General features: G+C 41.9%; 1 protein-coding gene across 1 annotated transcript; it reads right to left on the bottom strand.

Annotated features, from left to right (window-relative positions):
• Positions 1–385: 385 nt before the first annotated feature.
• LOC119882216 (dihydropyridine-sensitive L-type skeletal muscle calcium channel subunit alpha-1-like) lies at positions 386–19,278 on the bottom strand (the record flags this gene model as incomplete). Its single annotated transcript, XM_038692207.1, has 5 exons — positions 18,792–19,278; positions 10,888–10,989; positions 8,296–8,426; positions 2,520–2,645; positions 386–522 (listed from the first exon to the last, which is right to left on the bottom strand). Coding segments are annotated over exons 1-5 (629 nt in total), but the record flags the coding sequence as incomplete, so codon positions are not given.
• Positions 19,279–19,781: the final 503 nt, after the last annotated feature.

The following is a 19,781-nucleotide window of genomic DNA, read 5'->3' as shown; positions in this document are numbered from 1 at the left end:
AGAAATGTAAAAAGAGCAGACAGAAATTTATAACCTAAGGGGAAATAAACAGGCTAGACTAAAACAGACAAAAATATTAAAACACACACATAAATAAATACATTAAAAAAAGAAATAATTAATAAATAAAGTTGGACAATAAATAAATAAGGTACTTATTACAAAGGTGAACAAAGAAGCTAATTAAAAGAGATTGTATAATTTAATTACTACTTTTATTTTTTTTATTACTTTTATTTATTTAATTAATTTTTTTGTGTATTTAATTGGATGTTTATTTATTTGAGAATTTATTTATTTCTGTATTTATTTCTTAATCTGTCAGGATCAGTGCTCCATATCTGACAATCGTAATAGAATGTTAACATAGCACAGACACACAGACCTATGACTTGTGTCGCTGTTGTTGTTGACTCCTTCTGCCATCTGCAGAGGGCGCTGGCTGGTGGCCTGGCCAACACTGGCTATCTCACGCTCTACAGAAAAAGGGTCCGAGTGGTTTCCAAAAAGACTAGCTTGTCTCTGTTTTAGAGAAGAAGCACAGTTATTGTGGTTAAATGCAAGGTTGACACATAACATGTAACATGTCAATACAATGCTCTGAGACGGTCAGTAATGTGTTTGCATCACGCCTTTTCCATTACCATTGCCTATTCCACTAAAGCTGCATTGTCTGCATAGAAACAAAAAACATGAATAACGACAGACACATAAAGCTATTCCATAAAATTCCTACATTTTGTTCATCGGTGCTGACCAAGCACCAAGTGAGTTTCTAACTATCACCAAAACTGGAGGTGGGCGGGGTGCTGTTCCGTGTTCCATATTCTGTAGCAGTTAATTACAAAAAGACAGTAGGTTGTTCGGCTGTTTGTAAAACCCTGTATTATTTCCATACTTCCCTCCCTCCCTCCACTTATACATTGCGTGCACAATAATTAGGCAAGTAAGTATCCAAAACTCCAAATCCGAGTAACTCCAAACCATGTAAAAGTGAATGCTCATTTGAGTTAATCATTTGTGTGTGATATGTTATTGTGTAATGTGGGAGGATGTGGTGAAAGTGAATCACACCGTATATCAAGGTCTGCATGATTATTAGGCAGCTTCATTACTTCAGGTAAAATAAGCCAAAACAAAGTTTTGACACTGAAAAGTCAAAAATTGTATAATGCCATTCAGACGGATGCAATACTCTTAAAATAGCTATACATTTGAGGCGTGACCGCCAGACAATCAAACGTTTTGTTGCAAATAGTCAAGTGGGGCGCAAAAAGCTCATGGAGAAGAAAAGACGCAAAATTAACTGCAGAAGATTTCAGTAGAATTAAACGTGAAGCTACCAAGAACCCATCATCCTCCAGTGCTACCATATTCCAGAACTGCAACATACCTGGAGTGTCCAGAAGTACAAGGTGCCACGTGCTCAGAGACTTGGCCAAGGTCAGGAAAGCTGAAACACGACCACCACTGAATAAGATTCACAAGTTGAAGAGTCAAGATTGGGCAAAGAAATACCTGAAGACAGATTTTTCAAAGGTTGGACAGACGAACTGAGAGTGACTCTTGATTGACCAGATAGATGGGGCCGTGGCTGGATCACTGATGAACACAGCACCACTTCGACTCAGAAACAGCATGGTCGAGGAGGGGTACTGTTATGGGCTGCTATAAATAAGAAAGAGATAGTTGGACCTTTCAAAGATGGACTGAAACTCAACCCCCAAACCTACTGCCAGTTTGTGGAAGATACTTTCTTCAAGCAGTGGTACAGGAAGAAGTCCTTACCATTCAAGAAGACCATGATCTTTTTGCGGGACAATGATCACATGCATCCAAGTACTCCTCTGTTTGTCTAGCTAGCAAGGGCCTCAAAGATGGCCAAATAATGCCCTGGCCCCTTTCCTCACCTGACTTCAACTCAATTAAATTCATCTGATTTATATAGCGCTTTTAATACAAGAGCAGGTCTAAGACCATATTATTTACAGAAACCGAACAATTCCCACCAAGAGCAAGCACTCGGCAACAGAGGCAAGAAAAAACTTCCTTTTAAGAGGCAGAAACCTCGAGCAGAACCATGGCTCAGAGAGCCAGAAAGAGGGAGAGAGGGATGGGGCTGGCGACTTGAATCCTATGGAGAACTTGTGGGCCTTTCTCAAATGTCAGATTTACAGACAGGCAAGACAATACAACTTGAAAAGAAGGGTGGCTATATTGATTACTAAATATTTTTGAAAGGCCAAAATATTTATTTTAGTTGTAATTTTGTGTTGTTAGACTTACTCTAAATATTCAGAATTTGTCATTTCGTTGCCTAAAAAGTCTGCATACATATATTCTCCAGAGCAAGACAAAACTCACCTTTCCTTAGTTAAACATTCAGGTTTAAGGGTCAATTCTATTTTGGATTGACTGAGAGCATTGTGTGTTCAACGATTAAATGAATCCTGAGAAATACAATTTGCCTAATGATTGTGCACGCAATGTACATTCATCTTTCCATCCTGTCCTGTTACCCTGAAGATGCCCTCCACAGCTACTTTGTCAGTAGCTCGCTCCACCTCTTCCTCAGTCAAAAGGTCTCCAGAGATGGCCCTATGGAGCTCTGGCGCTGCCTCCTCCTCAATGTTCCTCAGGCCTGCCTGATGGACACAGAGGAACATATGGTCAGTGAAGAGTACTTTTCTTTGTATTTGAATTGTTTTACATAATGTGAATTTTCCATGGACTTCTTCCTTCATCATTGAAAGAGGTTCTTAGCGATTGCTCTGAGTGACGGGCCTCCTTAGGAGAGGGTAGATAGGTGAAGATACACAGAAGGCTTGCCTGCTGCCTGTGCAGTACTCTAGCTATAGGCCATGTGCAGTACTCTACTTATAGGCCATGTGCAGTACTCTACTTATAGGCGATGTGCAATAGTCTAGTTATAGGCCATGTGCAATAGTCTAGTTATAGGCCATGTGCAATACTCTAGTTATAGGCCATGTGCAGTACTCTAGCTATAGGCCATGTGCAGTACTCTACTTATAGGCCATGTGCAGTACTCTAGTTATAGGCCATGTGCAATACTCTAGTTATAGGCCATGTGCAATACTCTAGTTATAGGCCATGTGCAATACTCTAGTTATAGGCCATGTGCAGTACTCTAGTTATAGGCCATGTGCAGTACTCTACTTATAGGCCATGTGCAGTACTCTACTTATAGGTCATGTGCAGTACTCTACTTATAGGCCATGTGCAATACTCTAGTTATAAGCCATGTGCAGTACTCTAGATATTGGCCATGTGCAGTACTCTAGTTATAGGCCATGTGCAATACTCTAGTTATAGGTCATGTGCAGTACTCTACTTATAGGCCATGTGCAATACTCTAGATATAGGGCATGTGCAGTACTCCAAGCTTGCCTTGTCGGTTGTGACCCACAAAGCGTCCAAAGTGTCCTACTCTATGTCCCATAAACCCACCAGTGTGACCGCTGAGTGTAACAGTTTTATTAAAAACCCTCATCTTCCTGAAAGGAGATGCCCTCCACTCCTGCACCTCATTGCATTGTTTACAGACATTTCATAATACATGCTCATAAGGAGGGACATAATTTTTTTCTGTTGCCTGGCGCACAGTATGCAGTATGTAGTTTACTGTCTGTGTTAATTGTGTTTGGATTTATTGTCCCTGTTTCTGTTTACTTTAGCTTGCTTTGACGACATTGGGTTAATAAAGTGCAAACAGCGTCAGACTGTCAGTCGAGGCTTTTATTTGTTTAACTGGGATGCTACATAAGTATGACAAATACCAATAATAAAAAGTACTTAAAAAGTATAACTTAGTAGTATAGTATACTCCAGCAGGTAGGGAGGCCCACGATGTGAGCCGCCGACATGAGGCCCAGAAGCCTCATGTCCGACAGAGCTGCCACCGCCGCTCGAGGGACAACACGGCTCCACCAGGACATCCATGCGACTAGCTGGGTTGTCTGCACCACCGCTTCGTCCCGGGGCAGCACCAGCAGCAGCAGGTCATCCAGATAAAACAGGACCCTGATGCCCGACCGCCACAGCGGCTCCAACGCAGTCTCGACACACTTGGAAAAAGTGCACGGGGCCAGGGAGTAACTGAAGTGCAGGCGGTTATATTGGTACTGGGCGCCCTGGAATGAAAACCGCAGAAAGCTCCGGCAATAACAGACACATGAAAGTACGCGTCCTTCAGGTCGATGGAGGAGAGCCAGTCTCCGAGGCACACACACTCCATCAACTGTTTTTACTGCTAACATGCGAAAAGGTCTCACCATAATCGCCCAGTTGAACAGTGACATGTCCAGGATGGGCCTCTCATCGCACGTCTTCTTCCTGACCAGGAAGTAGCGGGAGTAGAACCCTGAGCCGAGGAGAAGAGCACAGTCTCCACAATCCCAGCGAAGGAGGGAGGCGAACTGCAGCCTGTGATCCCAGCGAATCGGGCGTTTCGGGGGGGAAGGGGAGGGGGTTGCCCAGCCACGACCCATGGGGGAGGGGATGCCGGCTGTGGGGGGGTGCTGGCAGGCAGCAACCTCCGTGTTCCACCGAACAGGAGAGCTTAGCACCTGGCGGGGGCAGGGAGGGTATGGGCGCCAACACACGCTGCCATGCTGGAGGGAGTGCCTCCCTGCGTGGCGGGCATGTGCGAGTCAATCTGACGGCAAGGGGTGGCCACCAGGGGAGGCAAGCCAGTACTCGCTCCACCAGAGCCTTCCGCCCAATTGGTGGGTCCCCTGCCGTAATGTGTTTGAGCGGCAATAGGATAACACTACACACAGGGTTGTGTGTAGAGCTATCCTGTCTGCATGAAGCGTAATGACGTCTTCAAGGGCTCATTTGACACAGCCTGGCTTCCGTGAACCAAGAAGGAACCCCTGAACGCCATTGATGCCGTGATTATGCACGAGCTCGCAACCGGGCACTGCCGGGGGAACGTGCATAATGTCAACAGCATCACACACTGCAGTGGCAGTGTGTCTATGGGGAGGGGTGTGTGAAGGGACCTCTGATCGTGAACAGAGGCTGCGTTCCGATCCACATAAACAGTACTCCCTACTCCCTGCTCCCTGCTATATTAAAACAAACTGATACAATTTCCATAACTCCTTCTATTTATATTCTATTAAAATGTATGTAACTTGTGAATGAATGTGAGTGGATTAATTTACAAGATATGCAGCGTCATTTAAAAAAATAATCATATGAGCATTGTTGTTTTTAGGAAACCTAACCTCTGAAATAATCATATAAATAATGATAACATTAGTTACAATGACAATAATTACAGATATACAAACTCTGTATACAAAACTTCTTCCCTTCTTCTTGTGCTCCCTGTGGTTTGGAATCTCACTTAAAATGGCTGAATACCCTGGGCAGTCCACTAAGCAGGGAACTACAGGGCGATCGGAACACACACAGTGTTTTGAACTTTGAGCTTAAAGCTGCAGATTAACAACTTGGCTAACGGCAGCTGACTCACAGTGTGGGAAATGTGTGTTTGGTGTGGCTGGTTCGACTGAGACAGGCACAGACAGCATATGTTCAACAACTTCCACAAATTTCACACAGCTTCTTTTCAACCCATAGCTCTGACCGACTAGAACGGCCAGCAGCAATGAAACCGGTTGCCAGATGTCGTTAGCCTGACGGTAGCATCCTTGTAGCTTAACGACCGCTTGCCTCACCGCAGCAACATAGCCGGAGGTTGGAACGGGGGAAGCGGGGAGCCACTGGGGGATTCCTGAGAGAGAGTGGGTGGACCGCCACGCTACCTCATCCTCACTGGCAAAATGATCCGCCCAGTGCTGCGTCTCTTCGGGAGAGACAAACTCGCAGAACGAGCAGCGTGAGCCAGGGGTGAGCGCTCGGCCACCGTGCTACAGTCCGAGGCGCACCCAGTATGGGGGAGGTCCCCTGGCAGGACGAAGCCCATGTCAGGGACGCCGCACACCCATACTAGTCAGCCCGAGCGGCGTCCCACCCCATCACTCTTCTTTTCCGACAGGAAATCTTCTGCTCTCTAGACAGCTCAGTGCTGAAGAAAAATGGGAGCCGAAGGCTGGGTCTCACTGTTGTGTATATATACAAGGTGTGGACGTAGGAGAGGCCCACGCTGTGGGTGGGGTTTAGACTAAAATTCTCAGTGCCACGCAGGCACGCAGAAGGGGTGAACCCAATAGCGATAGCCTTAGAGGGCGAAGCCTATATGAAATAGAACATCAACATTCTTATCTGTACTGCCTAATAATACCAAAGGGGATTGAGGCACCTAAGGCCCCCTCTGTCATAGGGTAGGTACAAAAGTATCAGTTGCAACCTGGGGCATCTGTTGTTCTACAAAAATCTGATGAAAGGTTTCCTTAAGTGAGTGAATGGGTTACTAGGTGGGGGCAATGGTAAGTTCTGAAACAAATACAACAGCCTACAATATTCTCAAGACGTGGCACAATTTGAATTCCTAAGCATATAAAACAATTAACATTTTTGAATTGAGCAGCTTCTTCAGGTGGGTTTTCCCTGTTTGCATGTTTTAAAAACATAATTAAGGTTTTAGATGCATTCATCTTATACCCTGAAATCCTTCCAAAAGTCTTTATTTGGGCCAACAAAGCCGGGATGGATTCTTCATATCCTTAAGAAAGATGATAACGTCATCGGCATATAAAGCTGGACGGAGTTCCTGTTGTGCTATGGTTATGCCAGAGATAGTGTTGTTGGTTCTTACTGCGGTCGCTAGTTGTTCGATTGCCATGACAAATAATAATGGTGAAAGGGGATCCCCTTGTCTAAACCCTTGTTTTATCATGATAGTTTTAGAGATGTTACCATTAGTCAGTATTTCTGCATATTGTTCTGTATAGAGCAGTCTCATCCAATACAGAAATTTCCTCCAAGGCCAAAACACTCAAGGATTTTAAACAGGTAGGGCCATTCCACTCTGTCAAAAGCTTTTTCAGCATCCACTGACAGAGCATATTTAAATAGAGTTTATAGAGTATATTTAAAACCCTTCAAACATTATAGAAGTCTTGTCTGCCATGGATAAAGCCGTTCTGGTCTTTTCCTATTATTTGTGGAATTATTCCTTCTAGTCTTCTCGCTAAAATCTTACACAGTACCTTTAGATCTGTGTTCGGAAGACTGATTGGCCTCAGGTTGTCACACTTATTGTTTGGTTAACCTGCTTTGGGGAGCAGAGAGATCAAGGCTCCTCTTAACAAGGGGGGTAGTATTCCACTGTGAAAGGATGAAAGGACGTTATATTAACTTTTCAGCGATACAACTCTAAAATGGACCTAGATACGGTAATGTTATGTAGACTATGGGTTAAATAAAGACTATTTGTTCTGTAGCATCCTCCCCCCCAAATATATTCAGTTTTCACCTCAACATCCTCCACATTTAACATTGTTTGAAGTCCGTTTAGAGTGTGTAAACACCCTCCATAAAGTAGGAAAACCAAACTTTATCAAAGTGTAGCATTCAAAAACTTCATTATCAGTGTCCAGGGTGCGGCATTTGTCTCTGTTCTTGGCCCAATCCTGTGCGCCCTCTCTACAGTGAGCTTTTTGTGCCAGCTCCAGCGCCTCCGGTATCCAACTCTCCAGAAAAGCGCACGTGTCTTCACCCTCTGCTCCTTCTGGTAGATTGACAAGCCTTAAATTAGGTCGCCTTGATCTTGCCTCTAGGTCCAGTAGCTTCTCCTCTAGGTCTTTATATTTACCTTCCAAGGTTTTCACTTTATTTTGGAGCTCAGAGACATTTTCCTCAGTTGCTGAGATCCTCATTTCTGCCTGTAATATATCGTCAAAACTGGTAGAGAACTCATGCTATTGATAGCTGCTTCTATATTTTCCGACATGACACTGGACTCTTCAGTAGCAGCTGGCTTGTCTTTTTCCAACATTGTGTCCTCAAGCGTTGCGTTAACGTTAACGTTGGCCATGCCGTCGGTGTTAGCAGTAGCGTTAGCCTTAGAGTTAGAGCTTGGTGATGTAAAGTTCAATAGCTTCAGCTGAAGAGTTTTACTGTGGCTCTTGTGACAAAGGCATTACCTTTGGTTCTCCTCCTGAGAATGGGTATTCAGCAGTCTCAAATATGAGTATTAAACAGGATTTAGCTGTCAGAGTAGCGGGGCAGGTTAACACACGTCCAGTCAGCACACCGCCTGACTTTCTACTTTGAAGTGAAATCAAATGAATTGAATTCAAATAATTCAAATAATGATCAAATAATTATCTCATCATTCACTGAATACCATTACTTGCTTACCTGTATCTCATGGGTAGCACTTTTCTTGGTGGGCCGGTAGCCATAGTACTCTTCCTGTCTCTTCTTCAATTTCCTGAAATAATCCTGTATTAGGAAAGTGGCATAGAACTTTCCCACTGTCACCTCGTCATCTGTTAAAACACAGAAACACATGTAAAGAGTGGAAAAGCAATGTTGTTAAATGTACAAAGGATTAATGCCCTGGGTAGTGGCCATTTTAGATCACCTAACATTCATCAGGCTCCACTTTACGTTATTAAGGTGTAACAGAAAGTCAATTTTAGATTTGTTGTACAGTTGCATTAAAAGTTTAAGGTTTGGTGTGTAAGTTTTAGTGGCATCTAGTGGTGAGGGTTGCGAATTGCAACCAACAGTAAGGTCGCCACTCACCCCTCTCTTTGCAAGTACACTGAAGAAGCTATGGCAACACATTCTCACTCACGACTCGTCACATATGGATGCTTGGTCAAGACCCCTTGGGTTCCGTGGTCAAGTTAGCAACGGTTTGCAACAATAAACGTCCGGTTAGACTTTCAAAATAAAACGTTAACATTGCGAAACATCTCCATCTTGAAACAGCACATTGTTACAGCTGTGAACCATTGCAATTTTGTTAGGTTTAGGCACCAAAAGTACTTGGTTAGTTTTACTAAAAGATAATGGTTCGACTACATGCAACATGCAAGTTAAGTCGCGTTATTTGCATAATTTATGCAATTTTTGTAACCTACGTAACTTAAATAAAAATATTTAATTTAGACTTTTTGTTTCACATGGTAAATGAAAACCACTTTTAGTTTTTCATTTACAATTCAGTCTTTTTAATGGACTGTCTGCTTTGGGTTGAATGAACGCAGGCTGCAGTCCTGCTATCGTAGTTCATGTAGGTGCAGTGGGAGTGTAAAAGGAATGAAGTGGAACGTAGCTCAGGGTATGGTGATTAACAGCTCTTGACTGCTTGTCTCATAGCTATGAAACAGCAGACAGTGCCTTGTGGTTATGTTAGTGGACATACTCAAAATCAGAACATGTCAATTTGCACTTTTGCCAACTACGTTGGAAAGGAAGTTGTGAAATAAACTTTCAAGGAAAAAACATTATGAACCAGCAATACTAATGAACTTCCAAGATGGGACACCTAGCAGAATTTACAAAACTATTGCCTCTCTTTAGTTCCAGTACAGTCCTATCTTGTTCCCAGTTCTTTAATTCTGTTTGAAGCGTTGTTAATTCCATTCAGAACTTAAGAACTAGAAACAAGACAGTCGTGAGCTATTGAATTTTTTGCTTAGAATTTTAATATCACTATATATATACTGTATATTATAATTTTTTATTGCTGTACTTTTACTGTGTAAGTAGTGTCTTGTTGTCACACCTGCAAACTTGTCGCTTTTCGGCAACAATCACCGTTTTCCTGGACAATTGGGTAATTTACGTGAATCGCGTAGAACTGGAGTGTTTTTTTGGGAGTGGGTAGGCTGCCCTTCATCTGCATGCCAAGCAGAGTAGAATTGCAAAACATTATTGGATAATTCTTATAGTTGACATTTCTCTGGGCCAATCGGAATCTTAGCACTTTCAGAATCTTGAAGCACACAGCGTCACCGCTTTTTTATGTGATATAATTTACAATAATATTGTATTGTCGTCATACCTATTACGTTATTATAATGATGCTAAGATATGCTAAAAGTGGTACCGCCAGACCCGGAGATCGGCTGAATGGTTTCCAAAACGGTAAAAAACAATTGTTTTACTCGAGGGGAGGTGGAAAATGAGCTTAATTCCCCAAATGGTGGAATATCCCTGTAACGTTAGCTAGGCTTATCATTAGCCAGGTGCTCTGCCCTGAGTTCCGAGACATAACGTTACGGCTACTACTCGAATTCTGAGCTACCCTGAATATTATATATTATATTCTCACGCATTAGGCAGTCATTCGTGATGTGGATAAGTTAAATGTGAGTGTTTACACAACAGCTGATGCGAGAGTAACGTCAGGAATCCACTGACTCCGTCTACGGCATGTTACGGCAGCGTCAAAGTCCACTGGAAGCTTGTCAGAAGCGTTTCAGCATTAGAGCGTGCAGCCTGCCCCACGTTATTGACTTGTTATTAATTTGTCATTTTCGTGCTTCTACTACCTTCTTCATAGCTCTATGTGACCCCGTTTCTTCCGTCAACTTCAGGCTGCATTTGCCACAGAGAGCATTTCAGAATCAGAGCGTTTTGCCTGCCTGACTTTGATGATATGTTTAGATTTTGTTGATTTGGTAACCATTGTTTGCATTTTGTGCTTCTACTATGATTAAGTAGGCTACGCAGTTAATTGATTTCCTTTTGTGTCCGTTTTAACTGTGTTTATTATTGTTTTACGATCGGGAGGCACCACAGGGTGTTTTATTTTGAAAATTGACCGGATTCCCCCCCGAGACACTGTCACCTTTTTTACTCTGAGGAGTTTGCAGGTCTGTGTTGTTGTATTTAACCTGTGAAGCACCTTGGTCAACCTTGGTTCTTTTAAATGTGCTATAAATAAAATTGAGATTGAGATGGATAGTTAGTGCAGCTGCAGAAATTAATGCTGACCTCCTATAGGTGGGATGACTTGATCCAGTAGTTTCATGCTAGTGCGCTTCCAGATCTTCTTGATAATTCCCCTCAGTTCCTCATTGGCTTGTTCAAAATTACCTGACCAATGGAAGACACATAATCATGAGACAAAGGAAATTATTGACATTCAAGACAATCTAAAGTGATATGAGGACAGGATCAGTCAAATTCCTAACTAAAGCCTAGTTCATACTACACAATTTTTACCTTTAGCCCGATTTGCCGCTCGGCGACCATCAGGCTGTGATCAGGGGTAAATCAGTGGTTGATCGGCGGTCGCTAGCTGTTATGTGTAAACTACTCCACAACGCATCAAAACGGCTCCCCGACACATCACCGCCACATTGCCAACGTCTGCCAGATATCTAGCATGCCAAATATCTGGAAGAGTCGGCCGATAGCAACAGGTCGAGGGGCAGGCAGCTACTTTTTCAACGCAAAACCCTTTTTACTCACCTCCAGCTCTCTCTGTAGCTCAGACAATCCCTGCTACCTGCCTGTGCTAATCCATTCTTTCACCCATATTCTTTATAATTGCTATCTGTATAATAACAAACAACAGCTGTTTCATGTGTAGGTCATTTCCCGTTTCACATTTCACATGTGTTTTCTTGACAAAACGTGGTTTGGAGAAGCGTCAGGTGATACAGCCGCTGTCAGCTCGCGTAGTGTGTGACCCCCTGTCACCAATCAGTCAAGTAGTGTGAACGCTACAATGACTTCAAGACTCCCGTCACAACACGGCAAATTGTGTAGTGTGAACAGCACAGCGATCAGCCGACGCTGAAAGTCGTGTAGTCTGCACAAGCCTGAACAGTGTTGGGTAGGAGCATTCAATCATGCATTGTTCTACTATTTCCTGCACCATGTACTGCGAGCAAATTATATTTTATGTTGAAGAGGAAATCCAGATTCAGAGGGAGTCCATGTCTGTTGGACAGTTTCCAGTGATGTGGAGAAGCTGAGCCATACTAATCCTCTGGTTCTCCACCAAGAGCATGGCATGTGCAGTTACTAAGAATGCTTGAGAACTCTGAAATGTAAATTAAATCAGAAAAACATACTACCCTCTACAGTTACCATAGATAATGAAATAAACATACTAAAACCAACCGGATGTCCTGGGACCTTTGTCACATTTGCCAGGCTTAAACCTATTTAAATGTCAGTAACTAGCGTTCCTTTTACATCCGAAGTCGCAAGTCAGAGCTGGGAATGACACCCCCGAGCTCAGCTGGAAAACCAAGATTGATGCCTCTGGCCATAGTTAGCAATACCAGTTTTTTAACAACGCATTACGCAGTGTTTTGCACATTCAAACACTGTAACACCATGTCCACATATATAAGTTGGACAGGACTGTTGTGTACAACTGATTTAATGAGGCACAAATAGACAGAAGTGCGATAAACAGCATATTTCTACAGCTTTCACTACTGTTGTACAGCCATCTTGGATTTTGAGGTCGGAGTTGGTGAGGTTCTCCCACCCACTTTCTGAGTCGCAAATCCAACTTAATGGAGTGTTCCAGTTGAAATTTCTGACTTGGAACTTCCCATGTTAAATAGAACGCACCATATGTCCAGATCATGTAGTATGTTATGAAAACTAGATTTAAGAATGAAACGACATAAACTGCATTGATTTTGTGATGGTTTCTGCTACATGTTGCTCAAACAAACTTTGGCAAACACTCAGCACCTTGGCTGTGCATTTCCCTGCACTTCAATGATTTATTCTGTCTGCACCATTCAAGTAATTCTCCAAGGGCCATTGGCTCTTTTAGATTTTTCCCCAACGAAAAAATGTATTATAGTCACTTTTGCTAAACAATGCACAGTGGTCAAAAACAATAGACTCTGTGCAAGTCGAAAAACACATGAGGGAGCCTCACACTATCTGGAAGGGACTGAACACACCTGCTTCAGAGGGAAAGGCTAACTAACTATTTCATAAATGTTTGATGGCCCACATGTGATAATATTTGGCCTGTTGGCCTCTGTTTCATATCACAATATTTGCAAGCCACACAGAGGCCTACAGGCGGTTTGAACAAAGTAAACTGCAGCATTCATTTTGATGATCATGTAACCAAAAGTTGCCAATCTATACAGCTAAAATCACACACAAAAACATGTAGAAAAAGCCAAAGACTTAGGGACTTGAATATTTTATTGAAACAAAGTTTCATAATCGAAAAACAGCTGCATCAGTTGGCTCTCTTTCAAGGTTTCTGGTGTGTTGTGTTTTGTCATGTTGTTTTGATTTGTCTTGTATCTTGTCTGTGGCAGAGGGAACAGATGGGAGACACAGGAATGAATATGTGCTGGAGATGAACTTAACTTGTAAAGTCAAAGTCCATCTGCCTTAAAAAGATATCTGTGGTCCCAGAAAAAGTTAATTCAATTCAATTAAATTTTATTTATATAGCGCCAAATCACAACAACAGTTATCTCACAGCGCTTTTCATAAAAGAGCAGGTCTAGACCGTACTCTGTGATGATATTTACAGAAGCCCAACAATTCCTTAATGTGTTAAGTTCCAACAATGTACTGAATCTCTCAAATCTTCTTCTGAGTGCTGCTGTATTCGAGGAGCGGAGTGTGTTCAGTGGATTGGTAAAGTCTTGTTTCAGTATCTCTGATTGCTGTTCTCCGAATGCCCAGTCGTTATGTGCGATGAGGTTGTTTTCTATAGTTGTGAAGCAAGGATACGTGGGATTCTTTCTGTTATGTCACAGCTTGTATCATTCAGCAATAGGGATGAGCGAGTACAGCATTATCTGTATCTGTGTTAACATATGAATTATCTGTATCTGTACTAGGACTGGGCGGGGACTAACCCGGAAGTGGATCGGGTTGTCTTGAAATGGGCGGGGCTTTAACTAGTATGTTATTTTAACCATGCAATTGATATGGGTTGATCAGAAATTGTTATATTTATTGCTGATTAGAAAACTATTTACATGACAGCATCAGCATTGAGCTTCAGATCAATGGTTTTGATCACGATAACAAACTATATACAGAACAAGTTTTGCAACAATGAATACAACACATGCGGTTGCAATTATGAAGTAAAATGTAATGAACAAGAGTTTTCATACTCAACATAACTTTTTTTAACTTTAAATTTTTTTAAATTTTTTAAATTTTTTAAATTTTTTAAATTTTAAATTTTTATGATCAGTGTGATTTTTTATTTATTTTTTTGGTTCTTTTTTTTTTCCACACCAGAGGCCTGTACCACAAAGCAGGATTTGAGCTTATCAAGGTAACTTCGGGGTTAACCCTGGGTTTTCAGTACCACCAGTGGTTCACTTTTTACCCGGGTAGATCTCCATTGTAACTTATGCTGAAGGCTAACCTGCTCCGGAGCAGGTTATGTTCCCGAAAAGAGATTAACTCTGTGAAAACGCCTCCTACTGACCAATCAGCTCTCTTAGAAAATGACATCACCATCTGTAGGAAATTCCACAGACTGTTTTAGCCAATAGGCTGCTTTATGTTTGCAGCGGTGATGCCTACAGTTTTTTACAGTACAGCATGATCAGCCTACTTACTGCCTTTAAATGTGTTTAATATTTTTTATTTGCTCCCAGTCCGTTTCACACACCCTGACGCAGCCGTTAAAATAAATGGGTTTTATTTTTCTTATGAGGCTGAATATTATGAGCAGTTTGGTAGGGATATTGAAATACTGAATTTTAATATGAACATAGGCTATCTATTTAGGTTAGTATACCTTTCTGAGGCCTACTATAGAGACTGTAGTCATGTTCCGTCCCACCTTTTGCGATTTGGGTGCAAAAGGTGGGACGGTGAGTTTTCAGCAGCCTAAATGTTGAGATTCAGTCTTTCAAACATTATTTGAGCACATTTTCTGGCATGAATGGAGTTTTCATTTCATTGCTTTATGAAGTTAATTTAGAACAATGTTTGGAACACTTTTGAGTGTGTTAAATAAATTAATCAAATTTTTGAAGTGGAAGTTTTTTTAAAGTGAGGGAGAACGGCCCGAGTCTTTTAATGTGGAAACACACACAAAGAACACACAGCCGAGCAGAAAGAATAAGGCTGATATTTTTATACAGCTCATGTGAACACTTTTTATCAATGCATTATTATAGACTACGCCTGTTCATTTAGACATTCACACTGTCAGCGACTTTCTGTCTCCCTGCATGTGTCAGATGCAGGCGTGCTACTGTCGTATTTCTGAAGTGTTAAAGTTTAATCCTCGTTCAGTAACACAATAAATCTGTATGTGTGTAGGGGAGGGGCGCTGTGACTATTATCACAGAACGCAGACACAGTCAGCTACCCAATGAGGATTTTTATTCAATTCGAGCACAGATATTGACACGTATTACTCATATAATACTCGTTCTCGGCAAAAGTGTACTACTCGCCGAGTATCCGGCTCAACTCTATTCAGCAGTGTATGCTGGTGTTGTAGGAAATAAAATTATGATATTCCACAGAAAACTGATGCCCTCACTCAAAACACTTGTTTTCATGACCTCTGACTCCTAAATAAGCTCTATGAGGACTCCTGTCTTCACTTTCTTCTGAGCAGAAACAAACCATTCCAGGACTCAAGGGATGACATCAAGGGAAGTTAAGTGACCATTTTACCCCCATTTTATGACTGACCTGGACCCTACTGGTCTGATAACCCAACATCCCAGCATGTGAACACAAATCACAGCATGCTGTGAAGGCAGACACACATTCCTGTCGATACTGAAAAATAGAAGATGTTCTGTTTCACACTGAAATGTATTAATACTGGCATGTTTTGATTTAGTGTTTATGCTGTATATATACAGTATATCTGTGTATTGTCATAATAATTGATGTTGTACATGATTGTCATTTAAACCTGGATTACTTTGACTCCATTTGTTTAGTAGTATATTGCAACTGATGAGGCCCAGGTTTCAAACATTGGAGAATACTTATTAAAGTAAATTAAATACTTTTTGAATTCTTAAGCAAAGAAATTAGAATAATGAAGACTAGAACTGCAAGCAGTTGTAAGCGGGGTCCAAGCCTCCCGGCCCGGCCGCCCTGTCGTGGCTCGGGGGGCCGTTAATAAACGACCAGAGTTCTAAATTAAAGAGATATAAAATGAAAGTATGTGTATGGGAGTGTTACTTGACATACGCTTAGTAGCTCTACTTAGAGGGCAATTGACACCAAATTTCACACAGCCCGTCGGGAGGGTGTAGCTGATAAGGTCCCCGAGTTTGGTGTAGTTCGGACGTTGTAAATGTAAGATATGACATCACATCCTGTTTTTTTGCGTTTTGGCAAAAATTTGTTAGCTTATAATAATATAATAATAATAATAAAGAGTTTTTTTGGCGGATCAAAATTCCCTCTACAAACTTTTATCTGTGGTGATCAGACTTGCGGTTTCAGAGGAGTTAATTAAAATAGGTTTTTCAGTTTTCGCAGTTTATCAAAATGAAAACGTCATTGCACAGAGGCGTGTCTTATACCACCTGAATTGGCAGTATCTCCAAACATGTAGACATTAGGTTCATGAATGTGTGATGTTGTGATGTGTAGTTATGAGGCAAAATGTCTTTTGGTTCAAAATCCCATTGAAATTAATGGGATTTTCCCACGGTATTTCAGCTTCGATTATAGCGCCACCTTTTGGCCAAATTGCTCCAAACTTTTCAGATGTCATCAGGGGGGACAATTGCCCCAAATTTGGTATCAATCGGAATTGTGGTTGTGCATGTGGTTGTGCATGTAAGTCAATGGGATTTTTTTCACATCTTTAATCTGCAATAGCAGCGCCATCTATCGGTATATTTAGTTCACCTTTGGTGCCTGTAGTGAGGGGACCATCCTGAACAATTTGGCTCAAGTTTCATGCCAATGTGACCTGTGGTTTTAGAGGAACAATTTTTAGGAGCTTTCTTTGTACGCCCCCTAGTGGTAGAAGTGAGCGAATTCTTTCGCATGCCGTCGTCTCATTACTGTCTAGGCTGCAGTATTGGAATTAGGCGAAAACGTACGGAAGAATAATAATAAAAATCCTAACGTTTACAATAGGGTTCCCAGCTCCGCTGTTACTGGGTACTGCAATGCCTTGCATTTGCGGGTCCCCAGCCCACTCGGGCTTGGACCACTAATAATTAACCCATTGACATCAGACCACAGCCCCCACCCCTAAAGCCAGGAGTGACCCCAGGGATTGGTTTTGTTCATTGGCCTCTCCCTTTGGCTTAACCAGAAGAGTGGGGGCAACAGCTGAAAGGATCAACTGATTCCGACATCCAGCATACTAACGTGACTAAAGTTAGAAAAGTTAGAACTATGTCAAATCTCTCTTCAATACTTTGCAGACCCTTAACCTAAAGCTCTGTGCTTCGCCCTGACGGTGGCCTGTGCAGCCCTCTGTCCAACTTGACCCTGAACGAAGGAGCCTTTCTGCAAGAAACCTGCTTGTTCCAACACAACAAAGGTTAGAACTGTAACAAACTATGAATTTACCAAACTCTGAAAGCTCCAGCACACCCAGTGAGATGTGATCCGCCTTATGAGAGAGAGGCAAGTGACAGGTCTTCTGATGGAGATCAACGGCCCTGTAACACTGGTGCAAATCTGATTTTCAAAGTGTTCACGTGCTTGTATGAAGCTTTCCAGGACGGTGTCCTTCTAAGAACAGGGGGGGCCAGCCAGTAACATCCTCCATCTCAGGGCGCTGGGCTCTGGCTGTCCTTTGTCTCTCCGTGCCCAGGGAAATTATTTATTCCTAGGCTTTGCAACAAGAGAGTTCCAGAGAAGTAGGAGCTGTTAGTAACTGCACAACATTGCAATATGTAAGCTGTCCGTTGTTGGGTCTTTGTGCTGTCTGCACTCAGCCAGGGAGTGTTTGTGAAGGAAGAACCTGCACACTGTACAGCAGCGAATATTCACACACTGTGATTTATGGTGACTTTACATAATGTCTTGATGGTGTGATTTTCTGTGATCTTTGCTGTGTGCTCGAGAGCGATGCACAAACTTGTCCACAATGGGTCGTGTATGTCAACACAAAGGCACATGCTGCTAATTGATGCACCACTGAACTATATCACTATCAACAATCTCCTCCACCAATTGGTTCCCGTCCCCATCAAGAAGACGCCAGATTTCTTACCTGAAGCCACCTGGTCGGATGCTGAGTTTTTCATATATACCCTGTCTCACCTCGCCATAGACTCTCTGACATCCAGACTTCTGCTGTGTCAACTCTCACTATCCTCCAAGCTAAGGAAAGTAGTTCTTCTCTTCCTCACTGTGTGTGTTTATTTCCTATATGAGTGGAATTTGTTGGGTGCATCTGAGTCCTGCTTTCTTGTATATTGAGGGCACTAAATCCAGACGGCAATGGCAGAGCAGTGGTGACGGCAGCGGATTTATCGATGAGCCTGCACAAAATGAACTAAAGTGATCACCCTAGAGTTTTGAAAGTGTTAGGGCCAAGAGACAACCTGAGCACTGATTCTGCTGTTCTTCTCTGACAGAGGCAGGTTGATTATGCAGAACTGGAAAGTTGAGAACTTTAAATATTGACCGGGAATGGTGTTAATAGCCTCAAAACCTGTTACATCCCTACAACACCAAGATAGGTCTACTATTTAGCACATTGTCTCACGTCAATTTCTCATTTCAACTTTCATTCATACCATATCAAAAATCAGTTTTGAACCAGGACCTCCAGTATTTGAATGTGACAGATTTAGTAGGATGTAATAATGCTCCTGACAGGTTAATGGGATTATGTGTGAAACTACAGGCAATTGTCTGGAAATTCATATTCACTAGAAATGGCTAACATAAGTATACTTTCCACATACATTGCTGATAATACAAACCTTCTGTCTTTATTTTCAGTGCAGTTCTAACCAGGGCAAACAGTGTTGCGTTGAAGGTAACTGTCCCATCACTGTTGAGAGGCATGTTCATCGAGACCAACCTCTGAAGAAACAAAACACAACACACAAACATGCAGACATGTTAATCACATTCGGCTTCGGCTTTGTTACTCAAACAAGAACACATACTAAATACTTTTTTCAGCTTCAGGTCATTTTCTATTTTGAGTTGTTATGAAATATTTATATCCATTTCCTCTCGTATAAGTTTATTTTTGAAAGTATTGTCAAGTCTGTGTTAAACCAGAAGCTGCATATATGTACATTCAAAAAGGTTTTGCTTGCTTCTGTCATTCCTGCCATTCATTCTGGCCATTAAAAGCTCCTAACATGTTTACAGTGGAAGTGATAGGGGACAAAATGAAATCACATGTTTAGATATTTTTATTATTAGTTAATTAAAATGCATACAGTCAGAATGTTGCTGAAAAAATTCTGAAATAAATCACATCATTCTGCTGGTTTGGGTGTATTGTTTATTATTTTGGAGGTGTTTCATTCAACACTGAGCAAAAAAGAAAATGCTGTGCATACTGTACAAGTTACAGAAAGATATTGAATATCACTGCAGACTCACCATAAAAGCCCCCCCACCCCATCCCTTTTTTGGTCTATCAGATCACATCTCTCTACTTCTCCTGCCCACTTACACCCAGCTGATTATAAGGGTCAAACCAACAGAAAGTAAGCAGCTTTTTCTGATGTATATTTACCACATATCTGGCAGAATAATTAAACTTAGCATGATAGCCATCTTGATCATAATGTGTTGCTTTTGAGGAGCTGAGAAGGCAGTCTGAAATTAACAGTTTTCTGGGACAAGATCCCCAGAGACCTTGGTTAGGTTTGGTCACCTGATTAAGGCTATGATGTCTGGGGGTTGACAATCATGCTGATCAGCCAGACTTATTCATCAGTGACCGCGATCAT

The sequence above is a fragment of the Micropterus salmoides genome, unplaced genomic scaffold, assembly GCF_014851395.1.
Source record: "Micropterus salmoides isolate LMB-PRFRI ecotype aquatic unplaced genomic scaffold, ASM1485139v1 Ms_hic_scaffold_2993, whole genome shotgun sequence".
Lineage (NCBI taxonomy): Eukaryota > Metazoa > Chordata > Actinopteri > Centrarchiformes > Centrarchidae > Micropterus > Micropterus salmoides.
This window is presented reverse-complemented; position numbering and strand designations above follow the sequence as displayed.